This window comes from Nerophis ophidion, linkage group LG19 (genome assembly GCF_033978795.1).
Source record: "Nerophis ophidion isolate RoL-2023_Sa linkage group LG19, RoL_Noph_v1.0, whole genome shotgun sequence".
NCBI lineage: Eukaryota > Metazoa > Chordata > Actinopteri > Syngnathiformes > Syngnathidae > Nerophis > Nerophis ophidion.
The window spans coordinates 11,648,410-11,674,537 of record NC_084629.1 but is presented as its reverse complement, the minus strand read 5'-3'; the positions used below and the strand labels follow the sequence as shown (position 1 = coordinate 11,674,537).

Here is a 26,128-nt window from a genome sequence, read left to right as displayed (position 1 = left end):
GGGGACCCCCTGGTATAAAGTGTGTTGTATCCAATTTTTTCAATAGCCGCATCCCTAATTTTGTACATCCATCCATCGATCCATCCATTTTAAACCGCTTTTTTGATTGATTGATTGATACTTTTATCAGTAGTTTGCACAGTACAGTACATATTCCGTACAATTGACCACTAAATGGTAACACCCGAATAAGTTTTTCAACTTGTTTAAGTCGGGTCCACGTTAATCAATTCATGGCTTGTCCTTTATGGCAGTGGTTCTCAAATGGGGGTACGCGTACCCCTGGGGGTACTTGAAGGAATGCCAAGCGGTACGTGAGATTTTTTTTTTTAATATTCTAAAAATAGCAACAATTCAAAAATAATTTATAAATATATTTATTGAATAATACTTCAAGAAAATATGAATGTAAGTTCATAAACTGTAAAAAAAAAAAAAAAAAAAAAAATACAACAATGCAATATTCAGTGTTGACAGCTAGATTTTTTTGTGGACATGTTCCATAAATATTGATGTTAAAGATTTCTTTTTTTGTGAAGAAATGTTTAGAATTAAGTTCATGAATCCAGATGGATCTCTATTAAAATCCCCAAAGAGGGCACTTTAAGTTGATGATTACTTCTATGTGTAGAAATCTTTATCTATAATTGAGTCATTTGTTTATTTTTCAACAAGTTTTTAGTTATTTTTATATCTTTTTTACCAAATAGTTTAAGAAAGACCACTACAAATGAGGTATATTTTGCAATGTTATATAATTTAATAAATCAGAAACTGATGACATAGTGCTGTATTTTACCTCTTTATCTCTTTTATTCAACCAAAAATGCTTTGCTCTGATTAGGGGGTACTTGAATTAAAAAAAAAGTTCAGAGGGGATACATCACTGAAAAAAGGTTGAGAACCACTGTATTATGGGGTCGGGGGGGGGGGGGGGGGGGGTTTGCTGGATACAGTTATTTTTTATTATTTTTTTATTTTTAACGCCTCTTAATGAAGCAGCCATTTTGAACATCGAAGTAACTCAATATGGTACCGAACCACCTCATTATGTTCTTTTCTTTTGTCTTGCCCCCCTTCAGAGGGCTCACCTGCCCCCTACTGTGTCTCAGGTGTGCTGCCCCACCCCCGCCCTAAAGCATCATGGGCGACTGGAGTCTCTTGGGGAACGTCCTGGAGGAGGTTCAGGAGCATTCCACCTCGGTGGGGAAGGTCTGGCTCACCGTGCTCTTCATCTTCCGCATCCTAGTGCTGGGCACGGCGGCCGAGTCGTCCTGGGGGGACGAGCAGAGCGACTTCCTGTGCGACACGCAGCAGCCCGGCTGCACCAACGTGTGCTACGACAGCGCCTTCCCCATCGCCCACATCCGCTACTGGGTGCTGCAGATAGTCTTCGTCTCCACGCCGTCGCTCATCTACATGGGCCACGCCGTGCACACGGTACGCAGTGAGGAGAAGCGGCGGCGGCGGGAGCAGGAGGAGAGGGAGGCCCGTGCGGAGGGCGGCGGGGCGGACCTGGAGGCGGAGAAGGAGTACCTGCAGCAGGGGGGGATGTCGGAAAGGCCGAGCCGCGTCCGCCTCAAAGGAGCTCTGCTGCAAACCTACGTCCTCAGCATCCTCATCCGCACCGCCATGGAAGTCATCTTCACCGTCATCCAGTACTTGATTTACGGCGTCTTCCTCAAGGCGCTCTACCTGTGCACGTCGTGGCCGTGCCCCAACCCGGTCAACTGCTACATGTCCCGCCCTACGGAGAAGAACATCTTCATCGTCTTCATGCTGGTGGTGGCCGCCGTGTCTTTGGCGCTATCTGTGCTGGAGCTCTACTACCTGGGCTGGAAGAGCGTGAGGTCGAGCATCCGGCGAAAAAGGGCGCAACACGCCGTGGACGCCGCCTTGGAGCACAACAGCCTGCCTCCGCCCTCGGACCCTCCCACGCCTCCCCCTGACTTCATCCGCTGCGCCATCACCTCCTCCATGACCCCCATGGCGTCCATGACCTCCATGGCCTCGCACCCCTTCAGCAACAGGGTGGCGCTGCAGCAGAACTCGGCCAACCTGGCCACCGAGCGCCACCACAGCCGCGACAACCTGGAGGACGACCGGGACTTCCTGGTGAGGTACCAGCAGGCGCCCGAGGAGCTCCCCAACCACAACAACAACTTCCACCCGCTGCCCGCGCTGCATTCAGGGTACACCAGGGACAAACGACGTCTGAGCAAGACGAGCGGAAGCAGCGGAAGTCGGGCTCGTCAAGACGACCTGGCCGTTTAACAAAGTGGCCCAAAAAGATGGACCATCCGATAGTTATGAACTCCTTGACCACCTTTGGGGACCTTTTTTTTTTTACCCCCAAAACTGACTCAAGAACTACAGAGAACAGGGTAGCAGGTGGGATTCTTCACTATTGCACATTTTGGAATATGAAACGCCGATAAAAAGGCGAGAATGACCTAAAAAAGTGGACATGTGTTCACTTAAAGGGGTCATGACTTTTTTCTACATTTAAAAAACTTCCTTGAGGTCTACATAACATGTAATGGTGGTTCTTTTTATCAAAATTTTGCATTGTTTTCGTTTTACAGACCATTTTCCAAGACCCATTCTGACCGTCTCTTCATAATAACGTGCCTCCACTGTGACTGCTTTTTCTCCTCGCCATTTTTGTTGTCGTTTTTAGCACTTCCATATGGAGTTTACTGACTGATATAAGTTCAAACTATGCACTACTTTATACTAGAAATGGCAACGTAGGAGGATGCATTTGCTTGTATGAGCCAGTCTGCCCCACAACAAGAGGATAGAAAAAGAGAAGGAGCGAATTGACTACAGCATCGGACTACAATGGCGGACTCGCGCAGAGCTCTTCGAGTAAGTCTCTACTGAAGACGGAGATCTCCTCTGACGTCACACTTGGGAAAAACGTCACAAATTGGGCAAATTGCAAACAGCTCGTTTGGAGGAAGTATACGGAACAAAAATATAAAACGCAACACTTTTACTATTGCTCCCAATTTTCATGAGACGTAAAACGTGTACGACATACCGTTTGGACACATCTTCTCATTCAATGGGTTTTCTTTATTTTCATGACTATTTGCATTGCAGATTGTCACTGAAGGCATCAAAACTATGAATGAACACATCCGGAGTTATGTACTTAACAAAAACTAATTAAATATCTGAAATCATGTTTTATATTCTAGTTTCTTCAAAATGACCATTTACTCTAATTACTGTTTTGCACACTCTTGGCATTCTCTTGTTGAGCTTCGAGAGGTAGTCAACTGAAAGGGTTTTCACTTCACAGGTGCCATAGTTTTGATGTCTTCAGTGGATATTCCTTCCAAATATTGTTCATCAAATCTGTCTAACTCAGCGTTAGTGAGCATTTTATTGGCCAAGATAATCCATCCACCTCACAGGTGTGGCATATCAAGATGCTGATTAAACAGCATGATTATTTCACAGATGTGCACAATAAAAGGCCACTCTGAAAGGAGCCGTTTATATTTTGTCAATTGTTTGCTTTATGCAAACCAACTGTTGCAGCAACTGTCTGGGTGGCTGGTCTCAGACGATCATTAAGGAGCACCTGCTGGATGTGGAGATCCTGGGCTGGTGTCGTTTACATGTGGTCTGCTGTTGTGAGGCCGGTTGGATGTACTGCCAAATTATCTGAAACGCCTTTGGAGATGGCGAACGGTAGAGAAATGAACATTCAATCCACGGGCAACAGCTTTAGTGGACATTCCTGCAGTCAGCATGACAACTGCACACTCCCATAAAACTTTGGGATATCTGTGGCATTGTGCTGTCTGATAAAACTGAACATTTCAGAGTGGCCCCTTTATTGTGTGCAGCCTAAGATACAACTGTGCAATAATTATGCTGTTTAATTAGCATCTTTATATGCCACACCTGTGACATGGGATGGATTATCTTGGCCGAGAATAAGTGCTCATTAACACAGATTTAGACCGATTTGTGAATATTTGAGAATAGGTATTTTGTGTATACTACAAGCGCTTTAGATCTTTGAGTTCAAGTCATGGGCAGCACGGTGGAAGAGGGATTAGTGTGTCTGCCTCACATTACGAAGGTCCTGAGTAGTCCTGGGTTCAATCCGGGCTCGGGATCTTTCAGTTTAGAGCAGTGGTTCTTAACCTGGGTTCGATCGAACCCTAGGGGTTCGGCGAGTTGGCCTCAGGGGTTCGGCACTCACCCAACTCATCGTGTAAATAAAAACTTCTCCCTATCTGCATTTTATAGTATGGCCGTTGCTTCCTACCGGTCTCACTGACATACACTTCACAGCAGCCAAGCGTGCAGTTTTTAACAACATTTTTAATGCTCATAGATTTTCTCAAAGTCATTCTCCCGCAGAACGTGACTTTTCAGTCACGTCCGTATCCTCTCTCGGCCGCTCACTGTCGGCTGTGTCTCGCCGTCAGCACATGCCCCACCTTCATGCGATTGTGCTCGTCCTCCGCACCATAGACAGAGGCGGTGACCTTTGCTTCTGCAGGCGGGCTGGCCACACCTCCCTCCACATACGGATACCTCCAAACAATGTTCCCTCTAATTTTCCATATGCGTGAGCAAATGCAAAAACTACTTGAGCATTCAGTGGAGGACATGTGAGCGACGTCAGATGGGCACACTGCGGCCACACCAGCAGCACACTTGTGCAGCATACCAAGTTAAGTGTTTTTATTATTATAATCAAATGACAGCAGTCATTTTAATGGGATTTTTTTCTTATATAACTTTTTTTTTTCATTAGCTGTGTACTTGTATTGTATATCTGGGTGGGGTTCCTGCTTTGGAAATAATTTGTACCCCTTTCCGATAGTTCCCACTAAACATTCACATGTTGCACAATGAGATGTAAACATGGGATCATGTGCACCAATCCTGTAACTTTCTGTTCGTAAAATATACCTTTATTAGTATGTCTTTAATATAGTAACATCATTTCATGATCAATATTTATAAATCGAGAAAGAATTAAGAAAAAAAACATTTATTTTTCACTAAAGAAGAGTTCCGTGAATGCGCATATGAAACTGGCGGGGTTCGTTACCTCTAACAAGGTTAAGAACCACTGGTTTAGAGTTTGTATGTCCTCCCCGTGACTGCGTGGGTTCCCTCCGGGTTTCGGCTTCCTCCCACTTCCAAAGACAGGCACCTGGGGATAGGTTGATTGGCAACACTATATTGGCCCTAGTGTGTGAATGTGAGTGTGAATGTTGTCTGTGGCCCTGCGATGAGGTGGCAACTTGTCCAGGGTGTACGCCGCCTTCCGCCCGATTGTAGCTGAGATAGGCACCAGCGCCCCCCTGCGACCCCAAAGGGAATAAGCGGTAGAAAATGGATGGAGTTCAAGTCATGAAAAATGGGAGCAAAAGCAAAAAGTGTTGGGTTGATATTTTTGTTCTGGTATGAAGGAAGGCAAGATTGTTTTATAGAACATTTCCGCCATGCCTCCATTTTTTTATTTTAAATTTTTTGCACTTATGCAGATCCCAAATACACAAAAACAGACACAAACAGGTTAAAATAAAGTTGTTTATGCATAATAGGTGCACTTTAAATAATGTGCTGTGAAGGTGGCCTTGGATCACAGTGAATCCAGTGCCTTAATGAGTCACAGGATTAAACATATGTTATGAAGAAAAGCCATCCAAGTACAAAAATGTGTGTGAAAAAAAAAAGATACATTAGTACCAGTAGTTTGAAATATGTGGCTTGCAGGTATGACTTAAAGGGGAGCTTTTCAATTCAATTGAATCCAAGCAAAACTTTGATTAAGAATTTTTATCTGTGTACAATTATTGTATACATTTCTAATATAGCTTTGTTTTGATAAAATTACTAAACAATTCAAGTCTAGATGGAGCCCACGTAACAGCTGTGGTGCTGAAACACTCTACACCATGGGTGTCAAACTCTGGCCCGGGGCCAAATCTGGCCCGACGTGTAATTTAATTTGGCCCTTGAGGCAATATCCATTTAGCATTAGAGCTGGCCCGCTGGTGTTATACAGCGTCGGTGCCGCTGTAACACCGCATTCACCGCTAATACTCATACTTGCCAACCCTCCTAATTTTCCCGGTAGAGTCCCGAAGTTCAGTGCCCCTCCCGAAAATCTCCCGGGGCAACCATTCTCCCGAATTTCTACCGATTTCCACCTGGACAACTATATCGGGGGCGTGCATTTAAGGCACTGCCTTTAGCGTTCTCTACTACCTGTCATCACGTCCGCTTTTCCTCAATACTAACAGCGTGTCACATAATATTTGAGGCTTTTACACACACACACAGACACACACACACACACGCACACGCACGCACACAAGTGAATGCAATGCATACTTGGTCAACAGCCATACAGGTCACACTGAGGGTGGCCGTATAAACAACTTTAGCACTGTTACAAATATGCGCCACACTGTGAACCCACACCAAACAAGAATGACAAACACATTTCAGGTGAACATCTGCACCGTAACACAACAGAACAAATACCCAGAACCCCTTGCTGCACTAAGTCTTCCGGGAAACTTACAGCAAACTGACCAATAATTAACGTTTTATTCCTGCATTTTCTCTTGCTACTTCAAGGCTTGAATGTTTGGTTCATTCATTGTTATTTTATTTTCAAATTTATTATTAGCCTGTGAAAAAAATTGATAATTACCTCAGAAAATTGCAAATAGAAAAAAAGGCATAAAATGTTTATTTAAATTTTATTTGATATGCCATTGATATTTTTTTAATCATAATTATTATATGAAAATGGATTTTGCATGTTACTAAAGTTATATAAGCCTTGCTTGTTCAATATTTAATGCAAAACTTGTTTGGGTCCCTATTAAAAGGTTAATTTGTTCAACCTTGGCCCACGGCTTTGTTCCGTTTAAAATTTTGGCCCACTCTGTATTTGAATTTGACACCCCTGCTGTACACTAAATTCCAGGAATGCCTGTCGTGAGGATATTTGGCCACCAGGTGGCGACCCTGCACTTATTTGTCAAAGTTTTTTTCGTTTATTTTTCTTTTACTTGATGTCGACAGTGTTTTGATTTCAAGTATTGTCTTCATATTTATATTAGTATCCTTGCACTGGTTATGTATCCCTACTTTTTGCAGTAAACGTTGCAGCCTTTGAAGTGTGGCATAGCAATTAATCTACTGAGTCTGGTTCATTCATATTTAATACAATTGTGTTTTTTCTCATTAAAATGCATCAGTTGTCATCTCTTTTCCATCACACGCCAATAAATGTGTCATTTGGATCACTTTTGTTTGTTTTGTGTCTGTGGGCCTTTGTGCATATAATGTAATTCCTATTTTATCATATTACATCATCACCTTATTTACTCATTTTAAACTAGATCAGGGGTCACCAACCTTTTTGAAACCAAGAGCTAATTCTTGGGTACAGATTAATGCGAAGGGCTACCAGTTTGATACACACTTAAATAAATTGCCAGAAATAGCCAACTTGCTCATTTAACCTTTAATAAATAAATCTATATACATACATATAAAAAAATGGGTATTTCTGTCTGTCATTCCGTCGTACATTTTTTTTCCTTTTACGGAAGGTTTTTTGTAGAGAATAAATGATACAAAAAAAAAAAAAACCTTAATTGAACGGTTTAAAAGAGGAGAAAACAGGACAAAAATTAAAATTAAATCTTGAAACATAGTTTATTTTCAATTTCGACTCTTTAAAATTCAAAATTCAACCGAAAAAAAGAAGAGAAAAACTAGCTAATTCGAATCTTTTTGAAAAAATTAAAAAAAGAATTTATGGAACATCATTAGTGATTTTTCCTGATTAAGATTAATTTTAACATATTGATGACATGTTTTAAATAGGTTAAAATACAATCTGCATTTTGTTAGAATATATAACAAATTGGACCAAGCTATATTTCTAACAAAGACAAATCATTATTTCTTCTGGATCTTCCAGGACAAAAAATTTAAAAGAAATTTAAAAGACTTTGAAGTAAGATTTAAATTTGATTCTACAGATTTTCTAGATTCGCCAGAATTTTTTTTATTTTAATCATAATAAGTTTGAAAAAATATTTCACAAATATTCTTCGTTGAAAAACCAGAAGCTGAAATGAGGAATTAAATTAAATTTGATTTTTTATTCTTTACAATAAAAAAAATAAATTTACTTGAACATTGATTTAAATTGTCAGGAAAGAAGAGGAAGGAATTGAAAAGGTAAAGAGGTATATGTGTTTAAAAATCCTAAAATCCTTTTTAAGGTTGTATTTTTTCTCTAAAATTGTCTTTCTGAAAGTTATAAGAAGCAAAGTAAAAAAATAAATGAATTTATTTAAACAAGTGAAGATCAAGTCTTTAAAATATTTTCTTGGATTTTCAAATTCTATTTGAGTTTTGTCTCTCTTAGAATTAAAAATGTCAAGCAAAGCGAGGCCAGCTTGCTAGTAAATAAATCAAATCTAAAAAATAGAGGCAGATCACTGGTAAGTGCTGCTATTTGAGCTATTTTTAGAACAGGCCTGCGGGCTACTCATCTGGTCCTTACAGACGACCTGGTGCCCCCTGAACTATATTATATTTTCATCACGTTGATGTTTCAAACTTGCACATATTCATATCCTCCTAAGACCCAGCATGTTTGTCCTATGTATCGAACAAGCCTTTCACAGCCTTTTATCAAAGAATAAAAAATAAATACTTGCTGCGCTGTGGAAAGATGATATGCCTCGGCAACATTTCTGCAAAACTAAACAAAATTATTGTAAGTTATTTCATTTATCCAGTTAGTTTATTATTAAAATTACAGATTTAGTAGATGTAAAATAAATAGTTTGAGGCGGTTCACGGAAAATTAATTTGTAAGATACTAAAAACAATACATTTTCCATTGTCCTCTAGGGTGGACATGAAGACTTACTGCAAAAAGTATTACTTTTTTTTATATAAGATGACGCGACAAATGCATCAAGATGCAAAAAAGGCATTTGTGTAACAAAGAAGAAAAACTGCTTCTTGCTATATATATATTTTTAAAGTGTAACATAAAATATACTAAATGCCAAAACTAAGAGCAACTTCTAGCCAGCATTTTTAATGTTTTTTTAATTCCCAATGCATGCAATGAATAAAAAATAAAAGCAATAGGTATGCACTGCTTTGAATTTTCATTATTTAATCACAACTGTAGAAAATATGATATATAATTATATTTAGTCGGCCATAAATACTTTGCAGAGAACAACATTAAATCATTTAAGTATTAAATATATTAAATAAATAGATGAATACATAATATTCATCCACAAGAAATTGTAACTTTTATTTTTTATGAATCTCGGGAGGTCAAAAATATTTAATTGTATAAAAAATTGTGTTATCTTCACTCACCGATAGAGGGCAGCAAACGTTTTCATCGCGCATCCCCAGACGGCCAAAAATACTGAAGACAAAGAACAAAGGAATATGACGTAAGCATTTACATTTTACTTCGAATTAAGTTTTTACCTGGTGGATGTATGTACAACTATTTTTCCAATAAGTTATGTGACTATTGAAAAACTTAACTTGTTTTGTCCCCGTTTTGTACCCGATCAGTACCGGAAAACCTGATCGGTCCACGCATGCGCAATGGCTGCGTCACTTCCTTTCCAGATATAGTTTCACGTGCTGTGCTATATGAATGTTTTTTTTAATGTTTTGTATTAAAAAAATAGCTTACCAAGTAGTCAAAAATAAGAATATATAAATCAAAGGGTGGATTTGGAAAAATTAGGGCGTATTATCGCCACAAATTCAACCAAGTTCACTTTTCTGTCATTGCTATGAATGACGCACGGAAGCACTGAGTCCCATAAAGTAATTTATTTTCTAAATGTTTTTTTTTTTAATGAGGCACTTAAGTTAAATCCATACCTGCTGCCTAACAAACAGTAGACATTTAAAGTGTCATTTTTGTGAACTGATGTATTTGATGTAAATAAAGTAATAAAAAAGATGGATAGACCTTTTTTCTTTTCTTTATCATTATTAGTGAGTTAGATACTTTTTCTGGATTTCAGAATAAAACAACAAAAAAATGGTTTGCATGACATTACTCTGGATTTGTGAATAAATAATGTTCCTAGTAGTAAAGGTTTGACAGAACTCAGCATGATATTTACGTTGTAAAAGCAGAACCGATTTCTTCTTTGAACTCAAAAAGAGTAGGCTATTGTGAGTACTAAACCAGGGGTCTCAAACTCACTTTACCTGGGGGCCACTGGATGCAGAGTCTGGGTCAGGCTGGGCCGCAAGAAAAGATTTCCTAAACAATTCTTTGCATACTCCTCAGCATGGAATATATTTGTAATTAGCCGATGCACGGAGAATAATGTAATTTCTGCAATGTGTGTCGTTCCGCTTTCCCTCCCTACAGCAGCACAGCAGTCAGCAGATAATAGCCGGGAAAATACCGGGATAGTGGGCGCAAAAAAGTGACAGCCCCCGGAGTGTTATCCGGCATCATATCAAAATATATGTAGTGTTCATTGTGTGAGGCAATGCAAATGAAACAATAAAAAAATAATAATTTGAATTATTCCAGGTTATCGGGGACTGTTATTATTGACGGACAGGTGTCGCAGTGTGACTGCAGCCAGGCATGTAAAAAAAAAAAAAACTTGTCTCCATGGCAACGTCTGTCGCTTTAACTCACTCGCCGCTTTTCCACTAACGCAGGGGTAGGCAACCCAGAACGTTGAAAGAGCCATTTTGGACCCAAATTAACACAACGCTGTCAAGCGCCATTCATATAAAACTTGCGGGCCGCACTAACATTAAGCTACCATGAATTGATTGACGTGGAACCCGACTTAAACAAGTTGAAAAACGTATTCGGGTGTTACCATTTAGTGGCCAATTGTACGGAATATGTAGTGAACTGCGTAACCTACTAATAAAAGTATCAATCAATCAAAGACTTTGTCGCAAAATAACGTATCGAGGGCCGCGTGTCTGAGACCTCTGTACTAATCAGTGCAACAGAGAGTTCAGTCCGGAATAATTCAGAGATAGGACGTTAAAAAAATAAATTAGTTCCATCCATCCATTTCCCTACCGCGTGTCTCTTTTGGGTTCGCGGGGGTTGATTGACTCATTTTCATGGGGACAAGGAACATTCTGGAGAAACATCCATCCATCCATCCATTTCTACCGCATATGCCCTTTGGGGTCGCTGCGGGCCGCAATTCGCCCACGGGCCGCAATTCGCCCACGGGCCGCGTGTCTGAGACCCCTGTACTAATCAGTGCAACATAGACTTCAGTCCAGAATAATTCAGGGATAGGACGTTAAAAAAATGATTATTTCCATCCATCCATTTCCTACCGCGTGTCCCTTTTGGGATCGCAGGGGTTGATTGACTAATTTTCATGGGGACAAGGAACATTCTGGAGAAACATCCATCCATCCATTTTCTACCGCTTATTCCCTTTGGGGTCGCTGCGGGCCGCACTTGGCCTACGGGCCGCGTGTCTGAGACCCCTGTACTAAGTGCAACAGAGAGTCCAGTCCAGAATAATCCAGAGATAGGACGTTAAAAAAATGATTATTTCCATCCATCCATTTCCTACCGCGTGTCCCTTTGGGGTGGCAGGGGTTGATTGACTAATTTTCATGGGGACAAGGAACATTCTGGAGAAACATCCATCCATCCATCCATTTTCTACCACTTTTTCCCTTTGGAGTCGCTGGTGTTTTTCTCAGCTACAATCGGGCGGAAGGCGGCGTACACCCTGGACAAGTTGCCACCTCATCGCAGGGCTTCTGGAGAGACATCCTAAATTAATTTGGATAGAAGTGAGTTACAAGTGTAAAATGTGTCAAATATTTTGACGTGTAGTTCTTTAACTTCAATTGGGATGATAAATGTTATTTTCTCAAAATTAATCAAAAGGAAATAAGTTATGTCCCATCCATCTTTTATCGCTTGTCCCTTTCGGGTAGCGGGGGGTGCAGATGTCGACTGCACAACGTGTTACGTCGGGCATGTTTCTAGCCGCACACTTTTAAAACACGGAATGCGGCCTATGAACTCTGGGAAATGTAGTTTTATATCTACGACAGGCTTGTGTCGACTGGCACTATGCCTTTGCTAGAGCCTACACTTCCCAGCATGACCATTTCTTGAGGGAGCCGGTGTGTGGACTGCTGGTACTTGAGGTGAGGGGACTTTTTGACATAGTGAACGCTGATACAAGACAGACGACGGACCGTAAAAGGTGTTCTACTTCTACGGTGAGTATAGTGCTATAAACGTTATTCTTTGTTCTAGTTCGAGCTGGGTAATTTGACTTTTAGACGTCATGCTCTCGTTGGAGAGTTCGAGCTACTAGTTGTAGTATTATTTGAAACGTTATCCACCAGCTAAATTCAAGTTCGAGCTGGCAAGGCGCCGGTTGGGTAACATTTATGTCTTGTGTGTTCACATTCGTCCTATTTTGTCGAACCGAGTTTTAACGTATCATAGCTGATTAATATACGTGTGGAAAAAATGTCTAAAATATGACATCACTCTGATAAGCTGCCTTTTTTAAGGTTCAGTTTGTGAAATACCCAGATGTTAAATCGAGCCAGGTTATAATAATGAATGACAAACCAAACAGTCAAGTAATTGCAAACGATTGAATGCCTGGTTGAATGAGAACCTTTTCATAGACAATTAATCAATTAATACATAACGGTGTTTTACTACCCATTTAAAGTTTAATTTACCTTGCATTTAGCTACTCTACTGTGGTCTTAAAGGCCTACTGAAATGAGATTTTCTTATTTAAACGGGGATAGCAGGTCCATTCTATGTGTCATACTTGATGATTTCGCGATACTGCCATACTTTTGCTGAAAGGATTTAGTAGAGAACATCGACGATAAAGTTTGCAACTTTTGGTCGCTAATAAAAAAGCCTTGCCTGTACCGGAAGTAGCAGACGATGTGCGCGTGACATCACAGGTTGTAGGGCTCCTCACATCCTCACATTGTTTATAATCATAGCCACCAGCAGCAAGAGCGATTTGGACCAAGAAAGCGACGATTTCCCCATTAATTTGAGCGAGGATGAAAGATTCATGGACGAGTAAAGTTGAAGTGAAGCACTAAAAAAGAAAAGGCAGTGGGAGCGATTCAGATGTTATTACACATTTACTAGGATAATTCTGGAAAATCCCTCATCTGCTTATTGTGTTAGTGTTTTAGTGAGATTATAAGGTCATACCTGAAAGTCGGAGGGCTGTGGTGACCGCCAGTGTCTCTGAGAGAAGCTAATGGAGGAGCCAAGATCACAGCTGCCTTTTTGACAGCTGCAGGAGGAGGTCGTATAATCCGCTCAAGTCTTTGGTAAGAGCCGACTTAATATCACAAGTTTCCCATCCAAAAACTTGCTGGTAGAGAAACATGTTCGCTTGACCGCTCTGTGTTAAAGCGTCACAACAAACAAAGAAACACCAGCTGTGTTTCGGTTGCTAAAGGCAGCTGCTTTCCACCAACAGCATTCTTCTGTATAGTCTCCATTATTAATTGAACAAATTGCAAAAGATTCAGCAACACAGATGTCCAAAATACTGTTTAATTGTGCGATTAAAGCAGACTACTTTTAGCCGTGAGTGGTGCTGGGAGAACATGTCCGCTCCAACCACGAACGTCACAAGCACGCGTCAACATAAGGTTCATCATTCCGCGACGTTTTTAACAGGATATCTCGCGGGGAATTTAAAATTGCAATTTAGTAAACTAAACCGGCCGTATTGGCATGTGTTGCAATGTTAAGACTTCATCATTGATATATAAACTATCAGACTGCGTGGTCGGTAGTAGTGGGTTTCAGTAGGCCTTTAAACTGAGTACTAACTGGACCAGTGTCCATTTTCGACATTATCCTAATTAGAGTTATAGTGAGCTGGAACTTTTCCCAGCCACCTGACTTTTGACAAGAGACACCATTCAATCCTAGGACACAAACGGTATGTGTCCATGCAATAAATTAGTTCGATTTTTTTCAAATAGTTAAGACTCTAAATAAGCTTCCTACAACCCATGGAAACATCTTAATTGATCATGGTTCGTTTTTGAAAAGTCGGACTAAGGCTATGTCTACACTAAGCCGGAAAACCCCTTGAACGAATAATTATTTAGCTTAAGCCCTGTTTCAGCCACACTAAATTATTGTTTTAAGATCCCCCTGCTTGGACAATTTTTTTACACCGGTAAGTGTGCCGTGTATTTCTTGAATCTCAGGCTCTAAGCTTTGTATGGACTCATTGATATTTTACAAACTGAGTTTGTAGAGTAAGTGACGCCAGAAATACCACACAAGAAGTGACGTCAGAAAGAATGTGCCTTCATAATAGAGCAGTTTCGTAACTTTTAGGCAACCACTGGAAATATGGAGGAGAGTCATCCAGACATGCCCGTGTTTCTCCTTCCGTCTGTACAGACGCTTGTGGAACTCACATGAATACCTTTAAGAGAAAGCGATTGCAGCTATTTGGGATACAACACTTCTCGGACGGAAAGAGAACTTTCGAATGTTAAACTTTGCTGTGATTCTACTTCCCGAAAACTGTCCATTTGTCGAAGGAGAATCAACAAGAATGCGGGCTCCCGTGAATGTGACAAAAAATGTAGCGTGTGCTTTGTATTACCTGGCCGTCGAGGAAAGACTACGAAAAACATTGAATGCGTTTGGACTGGCAAAGCAGACTATATCAGTTATTGTGCGCCATGTATGTTGCGGACTCATTGTCTAGGTCCAGAGTAAATAAAGTCACCAAAAAGGAATGGACAATGAAGGTGAAGGCAGAAGAGTGAGGAGTGTCCTGACCAGACATGCAGATCCCGAGATTGATTGTTGTAAAATGCTCTTAGTCACATGTTTATTAAAGATTTGATTAATTTATGATGGCACAGGTGTGATTCACTACAACATGGCCCCAGATTCCAGTTAATTGAAATACCGCAACACTGGATATTGTTCAGATAAGTTAAACACAAAGCAACACTGGAGTTTGATTGATTGAAACTTTTAATAGTAGATTGCACAGTACAGTACATATTCCGTACAATTGACCACTAAATGGGAACACCCGAATAAGTTTTTCAACTTGTTTAAGTCGGGGTCCACGTTAATTCATGGTAAAAGGTGACTATGACGTGCACATTTTGCACGCATGCGTACTAGGTTGCGTTGCGCCGGCAGACGGGGGAGCAGGGGGTAATCAGTGTTAAAAATAACGTTCAAATTATAAAATGTTCATGTATTTTAATCCAACCATCCGTTTTCTATCGCACCTGTTCAAGATGTCGCATTAATGGTAAGTTTTATATTTATTATTGGTTAACTTTAGAATAACTTATTAAAAAGAATAAGAAACTTATTATACTCAAAAAATATTGGTCTTACTTAAAAATACACACATTTAGTTGTTTTCAGTGTTAAATATTATATGGCTCTCACGGAAATACATTTTGAAATATTTGGCTTTCATGGCTCTCTCAGCCAAAAAGTTTCCCGACCCCTGGTGTAAATGGTGCCTAACATACCTGGATTATGCGATTGAAAACCAGATCTCGAGTGTGTGTGCCGCCGTAGGGGACCCTTTGTGTCACTCATGCACCAGTCTCAATTCGCAGGATATAAAACAGACGCAGATACCATTCAATAAAAACAGCAATAATTGTAATGAAGAGTAGACCATTTGCTTCATGAATTAAAAGTACAGAACATTTGAAGTGCATAGATAGGTGGAAAAAAGAAAGATTTATTTAAGGTGGCTAAGAAAATTTAGAAGGTCTGCTAATTTGTACTTTTGAACAAAATTTGAATGAGAAGGAAAACAAGCAGGTATATTGCAAGGCAAATAAAGCGTATTCCAACCTCTTCACGCTACATCCGTGCACTCCAAACTGATGAACTCGGCATTCCACACAACTGGCAAGATCCAGAACAATAGCCACCTTCATCTGGAAAAGTATCAGTCGGGGAACAAACTTCTTTTTCTTCGGGTTTAAAATTCCTATCAATCCACGAGCATAATGAATGAACATAGAGACATTCAAAAGTTTTGGTTCCATGATTCGCTGTCCGAAAATTTCCTTGGAAAAAAACTCTCCCCAGCCGGTCTTTCTTTGCTTAGGACCTGCATCCGCTCAGAGATCTTGTTAATAATGCCATGCTTGTAGCGCAATCAAAGATAATTCCTTGATGCTGTCTGCTATTTAACATCAGCGTAGCCATTAGTGATGTAATATTTTCAATCTGTGCCAATATTACAGCAGACATGTACAATAGAGCTAGCCTGTTAACTTGTAAGGAGCCGCAGATGCCTAGTATGACGTCATAGGCATGTGAAATGGAAATAAAGGCCCCCCAGTGTACGAGGAAGCACATGGCCTACGACCAATAGTTGCATTAGAGCGTGTGCACGGACGCAGGACTCTTACATGTAGGTGTGAAAATATATATATATATATATATATATATATATATATATATATATATATATATATATATATATATATATATATATATATATATATATGTAGGTGTGGGAAAAAATCACAAGACTACTTCATCTCTACAGATCTGTTTCATGAGGGGTTCCCTCAATCATCAGGAGATTTTAATGGAAGCATTCACATACAATGGTTTATATAGAGCACAGAGTGGGTGGGTACAAGCAGGCGTAGGGTGTGGTGATTGGCTCATGTGTTACCTAGGAGGTGTTTCCGCCTGTGGCGGCATGTTGAAATGATTTCACTGCGCTTGTTGAGGGATGATAGCTCTGGATGATATATAATAAACAGTTTCTCTTTTAAGCATAAGTTGCATCTTTTATTACCACTGTTGTAAGGTGTGCTGGATGCCTTACAACAGTGGTAATAAAAGATGCAACTTATGCTTAAAAGAGAAACTGTTTATTATATATCATCCAGAGCTATCATCCCTCAACAAGCGCAGTGAAATCATTTCAACATGCCGCCACAGGCGGAAACACCTCCTAGGTAACACATGAGCCAATCACCACACCCTACGCCTGCTTGTACCCACCCACTCTGTGCTCTATATAAACCATTGTATGTGAATGCTTCCATTAAAATCTCCTGATGATTGAGGGAACCCCTCATGAAACAGATCTGTAGAGATGAAGTAGTCTTGTGATTTTTTCCCACACCTACATATTGCGCTCTACCACGGTATCGAGCACTATTCTCCGGATAATCCAATCAAGACATATATATATATATATATATATTTTTTTTTTTTTAATTAAAAGGAACTATTGGGGAAATCAGACTAATTTGGTGGATAGAAATGCAGTGAAAGACAATTTAGAGTCTCCGATTACCCCAACACACATTTTTGTCAACTGTGAGAGGAAACCGTAGTAAACCCACACCAGCACTGTCAAATTATGTGTTGGTTGTCTGTGCTCTCTCCTAAATCGAAAAGGGTTTGACTTTTTGACCAGGGTTACACTGGGATTTCACTTTTTTTGACTGCAAAGATTGGGACAAATCTCTCTCATTTTATTTTTGGACCTGATTGTCTCTTTCTTTCATTGAAATCATCAGTTGCAAGGTGAAAAACCTTTGGAAAAGGTGGCGACACACAAAAGCAATTAGGGACCAATATAAACAAATTACATTTCAATTAACCATTTTTGAAAGTAACATGTTTTCATAAGTACATATACTGATCCTTTACAGCTTGGATTTGACATGAAACATTGTACAACCAATTGGCAGTTAAAATAAATTCAAGATATCAAATCAAACATCAAAATAATACAGGTCATCTCACCGTCAGCCACCCTGGTCCCTACAAACAGTTGGGCACTACTGCACTAGGAAAAACTCTCCTAGAGCAGTGTTTGTTGTACTGAAGTCTGAGCTGAAGCCACAGACTTAAAGGAGTGTTTTTTTCTTTAGGCGAGAGCCTTCCTGTTTGCTGAATGACCTTCAGCTGTTGGGAAATTTTTGACTGTGATTCCAGTTCTCTCCTCTGGGGGAAAATAGGAGCCAAACTCACATTTTGAAATGACGCTCTTCTGTTGTTTGGGTGGATGAAGGCTTTGACCTTGTGTTTAGTTTGCCAAGACAAGCGCAGTGGAGAACATGCAAAAGAGAGATTTAAACTTGGATCTCCAGACTGCTATGTCGACATGTTAAACACAAGGCCACCGTGCAGCACTAAAATACCTATGTTTTTGTTGATAAATTACATTATTACTCACCTGATGATAAATTGTATTCTCTTTACAGCACCGCCATGAGGAAACTTTGGACCAAAGTTGGCTTCTTTGGCTCCGTGTCCATTGCCTTGGGTTCAGTGCTGTGGTGGAAGCGGAAAAACCAAAGTGGCGACTCAAAACTGTATGAGCTGAAACTGGTTCAAGTCCTGTTTCGACACGGCGCCCGAACGCCACTTAAAACCATACCCGATGTGATGGAGGTATATATATAAAAAAACAAAACAAGGATCAATTATTTACATTTGGGGGATGATCCATGGCTGTTTGTTTGGCTCCATTATTAACTGAAAATATCCCTCTTTTTATGGTTAGAAACATATTTTTTCAAACAAAATGTATCTTTTTCGTAAACTACACTTAGAGTTCATTTTGATGACTCTGCTTCGTTGATTAGTATTGTCTTAAAATTAGCAATATAACTCCTCCTCTGTTGCTCGCTAGCTTGCCTAACCACTCAAGAGTGTCTCTTAGATTCACTTGTTTGCATGTGATTGAGTGACAGGAGGAAACGCCCTGTCCCTCTCGAGGCTAAAATACAAGACGGCTTATCTTTTTTCACCCCATTTTCCAAAGGAAAAGTACGGTCTTATATTTTAGGTCACTACCTTCATTTTACTCCAGAATTTTGCAAATTTTTCATCAGCTTTTGTTTGCGGTGAAAAACTCAAAATAATGTTATATTATGGTCACACCAGAAACAGAACAACAACTGCACTTTGAGAATTTAGGTCAAGAAAAAAAAAGACGAGTAAAACAAAAAAAGTTGTCATCATACAGAAATATATTCAGTTGTAATTTTTATGAGTGAAAGCTTATTGTGTCAGACAGATGCGTTAGGTTGGTGTGAAAAAGTTAACATTAACTCTAAACATAAGGGTGTTATGGTCACACCAAAAGAAATAACATCAATACTTTGAGAAATTATATTGTATGTTATGAAAAAAAAAGTTTAAAAAAAGCGTGATCTGACAAGAATATAATAAAGTAAAAATTCTGTGAGAGTAAGGTTTGATTGTGTCAGACTGTTGCCTTTAGGCTGGTGTGAAAAAGTTAACATTGAATTTAAACAGAAAAAAACTTAAAATAATGTAGATTTTTTTCCCCCCAAGCATATTCTGCGTAAATTTGGCCTGAATTATTTTTTAAGCATTCAAAAGGCTATACTAACTAAAAAAAGAGTGTAGATGTGGGTGTTACTTCATGTCTACAGGGCTCTCGCAATATTTCCTAAACAGGTTTTCTAAGCTCCAGCTATGAAAATAGTTGATATATGATTTTCCTACTACTAATAACAGTAATAAGGGGTTACTGTAGCTAGCTATATATATATATATATATATATATATATATATATATATATATATATATATATATATATATATATATATATATATTACTTTTTTTTGGAACAATTGTGAATCAATTAAAAAAATAAAATTGCTTTTCTCAGATGTATTTATTTTTATATTTGTGATTTAATTTTTATCTGTTTATTTTTAAAAAAATCTCTTGTCCAGCCACTCAGGCAAATCATTTTATTGATGTAGACGCCCATATCTGCTGTTCAGATTTACTTTAGAAAAGAAAAGGATTTGATACTTCTCTTGTTGCCTTGTTTGTATTTGACTTTTTTAAAAGTTCAGGTAGTACTTTATTAAACAAAACCAATTTTCTTTTAAGTAATATAAAAATATAATCAGAGGTGTTTGTCCATTTTATGGAGGAATGTTGTTCATCATAGAACTGGGACCCGACCTTATAAAAAGTATTGATTTTGAATTAAAAATCTACATAGTTACCCCTAAGAATTGAATCGAATTGAATCGTGTGGTGGCCAAAGATTCCCACCCTTAATATGAAACACTGTACACAAATTGGCAGATTTGTGAATGCAGGTTTTACTTTTGTGTATGAGACATGTCGGTGTGTATGAGACAGACGTAAGTGACAGCTATCTTTTTTTAATTTTTTTATTCAATTTAATTTGTAATTGTGAAAAATATAGACATGGCAAATAAGAATGAGTTAAAACCGCACAGGCACAATTTTAGGATCCTATGTTTTGGTCTTTTTTCCCCCAAAGGTGCAATGGTTGCCCACCCTATTGGAGCCCCCTGCCCACACGCACATCAACTACGTGGTAACAGATCTTCAAGGCGGACCCAGACCCCCATCAGTGGTGGAGGAAAGCTACAGGAGAAAGACGCTGAGCGTGAGTAGGTTTGAAAAGTTTTTTGTTATCTTTCATTACAATCAAGTGGTGGTACTATGTGTAACTGGGGGCTGTACGCACGATTTGGGGGCCAGGCACACTTGCACTGTCAAACTTCACTAACAAATACAAACAAATAGGCAATAAATATACAAACAGTAAACTAAGACATCAATAAACAAGGTTTTTATCTATAGACTGTGAATTGGCTGTTGACAAGTGATGAGGCCCCCTCGTGGCCTTTTAGGTCACGTATAAAGCGAAACGCTGAGTATGCTGGCTACTTTGCACCAATGTACTGCTAACGCTTGTTTGTCCACAATATACTGTAAGGGTGGCGTGTTCCCGGGTCAGCTGACCACTTTGGGCATGCAGCAGCTGTACGAGCTGGGCGAAAGGCTGAGGAGGAAATACATCGAGGAGAGCCCCTTCCTTGGTGCCACCTTCAGCCCAACTGAGGTCTAGTAAGTAAATGATGAAACAACACACCTATTTCTTTCTACCTGAATGGATTTTAACCAACTAGTCCCTATTTGAAGCGTGCGCTCCACCAACATTGTCAGGACTATTGAGTCTGCCAAGTGTCTGGTAGCGGGCCTCTTCCAGCAAAAACAAAAAGGTAGTGCATGAAATCCGCTCCGTGTGTCTTTTGTTGGAGATCTCATCTATCGGTCTCCCCTGTGAAGACGTCGTTCCCATAGTAACCACGGCAGCAGAATCGGAAATCCTCTACCCCAACTACCACTCATGCAAGCTGCTTCGAATGCTCGGCAGGTTTGTACAACCATGTTGATTAACCGAGCAAAAAAACTTTGAAACATTTTAAAAGTTCAATTTTCTTTGTGCATCAAGCCGCCGCCTGGCAGAGTCATCCCGCCTTCCAGACATCGCAGCAGACCTCAAGAGCATCCAGAGCGAGCTGGGCATCTCCGGCCACCCGGATGTTGACTTCATCCTCATCAGAGACGACATGGTCGCCAGAGAGGTGACCACGCTGACGCTTTGTTATTAGCATTCAGGCTATCTGTAAGCCAACTGTGTTTTTGTCACGACGCTGCCCTTAATTGGATAAATACATTATTTGGGCTGTTTGGTCACATGATCATGTCGTTTGAGATCTTAAAAGCACAAATGTTTTAGAAAAAGAGAGCCTCGGACTACAATGGCACAATGTGGCAAAGCATTTTGGTTAAATTGAAACCATAAATGGATATTTCGGTGACGTCATTGGTGCGATAAACGTTACTGGTTTTGCAAATTTCAAATGGCAAGTTTGGAAAGTATGAAGGAAGGCAAAATTATTTTGTAAATATCTCAGCCATGCCTCCATGGTTTAATTTCAAATTGTTGGGACTTATTCAGATCCCAAATATACAAAAGCAAGTACCAATAGGTAAGAGAAGTTGGTTTTGCACAATAGGGCCCTGTAAGTGTTGAATGACACGAAAACCAGTCTTGCAATGAGCAGTTTGGTTCACATTTTAAAGTCATTAAGGGTACTAAAATATCTGCACTATAATTGTTATCAATTTTGAAAACCTGATTATTAAACTGGGTTACACATGATGGCAGGTAAAACATGGTTGGCGGGGTTCAACGTGACGCCATCATGTAAGTGTAATTAAATAGTATAATAATAAGGTTAAATAAACATATATTTAAAGACAAATATTTGTGTTTTGTGAAGGCTTTAACCAGATGAATTACATTTTGGAATTTGGATTAATAATGGTTATTCATAGGTGATTACTGGCTTGCATAATTAAATTTTGCTTGGAAAAGACCCCGATAAAAAATATTTAAAAAACATTTTAAATGAATGCATTTCATGTAAAATGCATTCATGGGACGGCGTGGAGCGGTTGGGAGAGTGGTCGTGCCAGCAACCTGAGGGTTTCTGGTTTGATCCCCACCTTCTACCAACCTGGTCATGTCTTTTTGTCTTTTGTGTCCTTGAGAAAGACACTTCACCCTTGCTCCTGACGGGTCGTGGTTAGGGCCTTGCATGGCAGCTCCCGCTATCAGTGTGTGAATGGGCGAATGTGGAAATAGTATCAAAGCGCTTTGAGTAAATTGAAGGTAGAAAAGCGCTACACAAGTATAACCCCTTTACCATTTGCACGAATTTGGTAACAGTTTTATCTAAAGTTGTTTCAGGCTGTATTTTGGAGTGAAATTTGCCAGCAAGCACACCAATTGGACTGTTTTTACTCATTTTTGTACTGACCTATGCATTAATGTGATCCCTGACCTTTATAGCTGTTAAGGTAAGAGAGCTTGTACGGTCATTAAAAAATGACATGATTATTCTAGGTGTGTTCATGCGATAATTTTTTGTAATTAGTAAAATAAGATAACTTGTTATCGTGACAGCCCGGATTTTTATTCATTATTAGTATCAACTTTTTGTCATTACATAATAATGCCTTTTAGCTCTTACTGTATTGGTAACTGGACAGATCAATGAGGAGTTTGAGTATAAATATGTCATGAAAGAATTAACTATAGACCACGAAACATTCACCAAATATTATGTCACATGAAGTGTTTTTAAAGTAGTAACGCTCTGACCTGAAAATCTCCAAAATAATGTAAAATAACATAGTATTTACTTTTTATTATCAACATAAAACACAAAAGAGTTTGACCAATGAAGATAAAGTCTAATAAACAAGCTTTGTTCTTCGCCAACAACACCATGTGGATAAGTGCAACAGTTTGGCCAACAAAACCAAATAGGAGTGATACCTCTTACATGTAATACACAAGCTTTGTCCCTCACTGACAACTTAGCATGCTGAAACTTCAAATCCTTTGTTTTTAATTAATTTTAACTAGTGTTGACACGGCGCGCGCTTCACGGGTCTGTTCTCTGCTGCTGCGGTTGTGAAAGTGCCTGATTTGATATGCAGCTGAGCCTGTTTTTTAAATATTAATGTCGCTGACAATCTTCATTTATTCGTGGCAGCCAAAATCGTGATTGTGAATCAAATTCGATTAATTGTGCAGCCCGAACCTGACCTGTCCTACTTTTTAGTACCCATCTGTTATTTTGCATAGTTAAACAAAAGGTGCTGCACATTGACCTGCAACCTCTCAGAGGAGGCTATTGTCTGAATTTGACATTGTGCTGAACTCTTCATGATCACATTGTTAGGCACACGGTCTGCCATGTCCCCCTGTGTTGAACACGTGGAGAAGCACGGTGGAGCAGAGAGCAGTAGACATGATGTGTCACGTCTATGAAGCCAGCAAGAGGTCAGCAGCACACTTTTAACAAAGACCTTCTATCAGCGTCAAACAGACTCCATCAGGAATGAATAACATTTCTTTCTGCCAGGGAGAGCTTGCAGCTGTGTGTGGGACCTCTGCTGCACGCCATGTTGTTGAACATGGAAGAGAAGCTGCAAGGTGCATCTTCACAGCCTAACAGGTCAGACCAGCAAGTTTACTTGGCTCTAGTACCTTTCTGTGCATATTAACTTAACATATTACATTTAATGATGTAATCACTGTCCAATGAAAAGCATGTATCTCAAACGCACATTTGTTTAGCATTTTTACATACATGTGTTTAGCATTGTTAACATGTTTCCATTTGCTTTGTCGTAAGCAAACGTGCACACGAAATATAAAAAAAAATATATATATATATACATATATATATTTATATATATATATGTAGGTGTGGGAAAAAATCACAAGACTATTTCATCTCTACAGAACTGTTTCATGAGGGGTTCCCTCAATCATCAGGAGATTTTAATGGAAGCATTCACATACAATGGTTTATATTGCGCTCTACCACGGTATCGAGCACTATTCTCTGGATAATCCAATCAAGACATATTTATATATATATATATTAATTTTTTTAATTACCTTGTTAAATTCTGATTTTAAAAAATGTATTCCACTTTCCTAATGCAGGCTACGCTGTCATTTTACCCGTCATTTTGTCTAAATAAAAATATAAAATTAAATGTCCGCATAGAAATACAACTATTCTATGAATGTAATGGTATTTATAATTTATTATTATTTTTTAGTTTGAAACAAATGTTTGTTTTTCTGGCAAAGATTTGAAAAGAGCAACATGGAGATATTTGATTTTAGCTGGATAGCTATGATATATTTCCATATTTTTTATTCATGTTTGTTAATGGTAAATGGGTTACACTTGTATAGCGCTAATTTGCTTTTATAGTCCTGTTAATTCCAATATCACTGTCCAACAAAACACACATTTCTTCACACTTGGGATAAAAAATAAAATAAAGTCAGAAAAAGATTTTGTTCTTTAAGTTTTGTTTTTATTGGCACACTTTTGTATGTATGAATCACCATGCAACACAATTCCAATATTGTTGCTGTTAAAAAAAACTAAGCCATTTAAAAAAATCCACGTTTTTTTTTTCTTATTTAAAAAAATAATTTCAGCAAACTAGATACGCATTTTTAGTGAGAACAGTATAGTGCCATCATTCTTCATAGATTTTATTTCATTAATAATATTTGTAAATCTTCTTAGTTCTCTATTTTCCTACATTGTCACTGCCCAACAAGACAAAGAAAATAAGAAAATAAATGTTTTTTTAAAAATCAACAGATTTAGAGATAAATGTTTTTTTGGAATGACAATGTAAAGCATTTTTTTTTTTTAAGTATTTTATTTTGTTATTAATCTTCCTTTTAATTTGCATTTTGTTGCTGCCCACTAGTAAGCACCTACACTCACTATCCTTGCATTTTGGATTTCTTTTTTATTACCACACAAAATGAAAATGTATTTCAAAATTGTACATTAATATTATATCTACCGGTTTATAAAAAATATGTTAATGTCCATGTACTCTAAACGTGGTCTATCAGGGTATTAATTTTATTTTTTAAATTTTAGGAAGTTGTTCTTATATTCTGCACACGACACCACGTTGATCCCGTGCCTAATGGCTCTGGGCATTTTCGACATGCAATGGCCGCCGTACGCCGCCGACATCACGCTAGAACTTCATCAGCACCAACGCACCAAAGAGGCTTTTGTCAAAGTGTCCTACAAAGGCCAGGTAGGATGTGCTCAGACCACCACAGAAGACAAGACTTTTTCAACTGTCGTTTCTATGTGTTTAGGATCAACTTATTCCAGGATGCAGCGGACTCTACTGCCCCCTGCAGGAATTCAAACAGGTGCTATCAGCATACTCGCTCAACTCTGAACTGTATCAGACACTTTGCAATAACACGACTGCCTCTTAGTGCATAGCATGTGTTTTCTTACTTTATAACTGACTCCCCACGATTCAAATCATTGTTTCGTCATTTGGTTTTGTTCAACAAATGCAACTTCATAAATGAGAAATTCATATGTATATTTTACACACCATCTTATGTTTACAGCAAGCAAGGTTGTGCAAAAAAATAAACAACTGCTTTTTGCTGTTCTAGTACTTGTATTCTCTAGTATTTTGTGATATTTAACCACAATTCAAGTACCTCGGAGTCTTGTTCACGAGTGAGGGAAGAGTGTATCGTGAGATCGACAGGCGGATCGGTGCGGCGTCTTCAGTAATGCAGATGCTGTATCGATCTGTTGTGGTGA

At 39.0% G+C, this 26,128-nt stretch overlaps 3 protein-coding genes and 1 long non-coding RNA gene across 5 annotated transcripts in view; 2 read left to right on the top strand and 2 right to left on the bottom strand.

Moving 5' to 3' along the window:
• The window catches only part of gja5a (gap junction protein, alpha 5a), a 47,649-nt gene extending 41,903 nt beyond the window's left edge, over window positions 1-5,746 (top strand). The window contains exon 2 of the mRNA XM_061879156.1: window positions 1,083-5,746. Within this exon, the coding sequence (XP_061735140.1) occupies window positions 1,144-2,274 (1,131 nt within the window). The 5' untranslated portion in view covers window positions 1,083-1,143 and the 3' untranslated portion in view covers window positions 2,275-5,746. The remainder of the gene's footprint in view (window positions 1-1,082) is intronic.
• LOC133537964 (gap junction alpha-8 protein-like) overlaps window positions 1-8,741 on the bottom strand; it is a 135,117-nt gene extending 126,376 nt beyond the window's left edge. The window contains exon 1 of the mRNA XM_061879157.1: window positions 8,732-8,741. The gene's annotated coding sequence lies outside the window, so the exon portion shown is untranslated. The remainder of the gene's footprint in view (window positions 1-8,731) is intronic.
• A 3-nt stretch (window positions 8,742-8,744) lies between these two features.
• Window positions 8,745-19,021, bottom strand: LOC133537967 (uncharacterized). Of its 2 annotated transcripts, XR_009802898.1 has the most exons (4): window positions 18,300-19,021; window positions 17,867-18,142; window positions 9,421-9,472; window positions 8,745-8,779 (listed from the first exon to the last, which is right to left on the bottom strand). It is a non-coding gene; the product is annotated as an uncharacterized LOC133537967 (long non-coding RNA). The 2 variants fall into 2 exon arrangements; XR_009802897.1 differs by having other exon boundaries at window positions 17,867-19,021.
• Window positions 12,149-25,973, top strand: acp6 (acid phosphatase 6, lysophosphatidic). Its single transcript, XM_061879158.1, has 11 exons — window positions 12,149-12,306; window positions 18,328-18,517; window positions 20,401-20,529; window positions 20,863-20,993; window positions 21,069-21,148; window positions 21,216-21,303; window positions 21,382-21,514; window positions 23,687-23,787; window positions 23,870-23,962; window positions 25,430-25,595; window positions 25,660-25,973. The coding sequence occupies exons 2-11, from the start codon at window positions 18,335-18,337 to the stop codon at window positions 25,783-25,785; spliced, it is 1,230 nt and encodes a 409-aa protein (XP_061735142.1). The 5' UTR covers window positions 12,149-12,306; window positions 18,328-18,334; the 3' UTR covers window positions 25,786-25,973.
• Window positions 25,974-26,128: the final 155 nt, after the last annotated feature.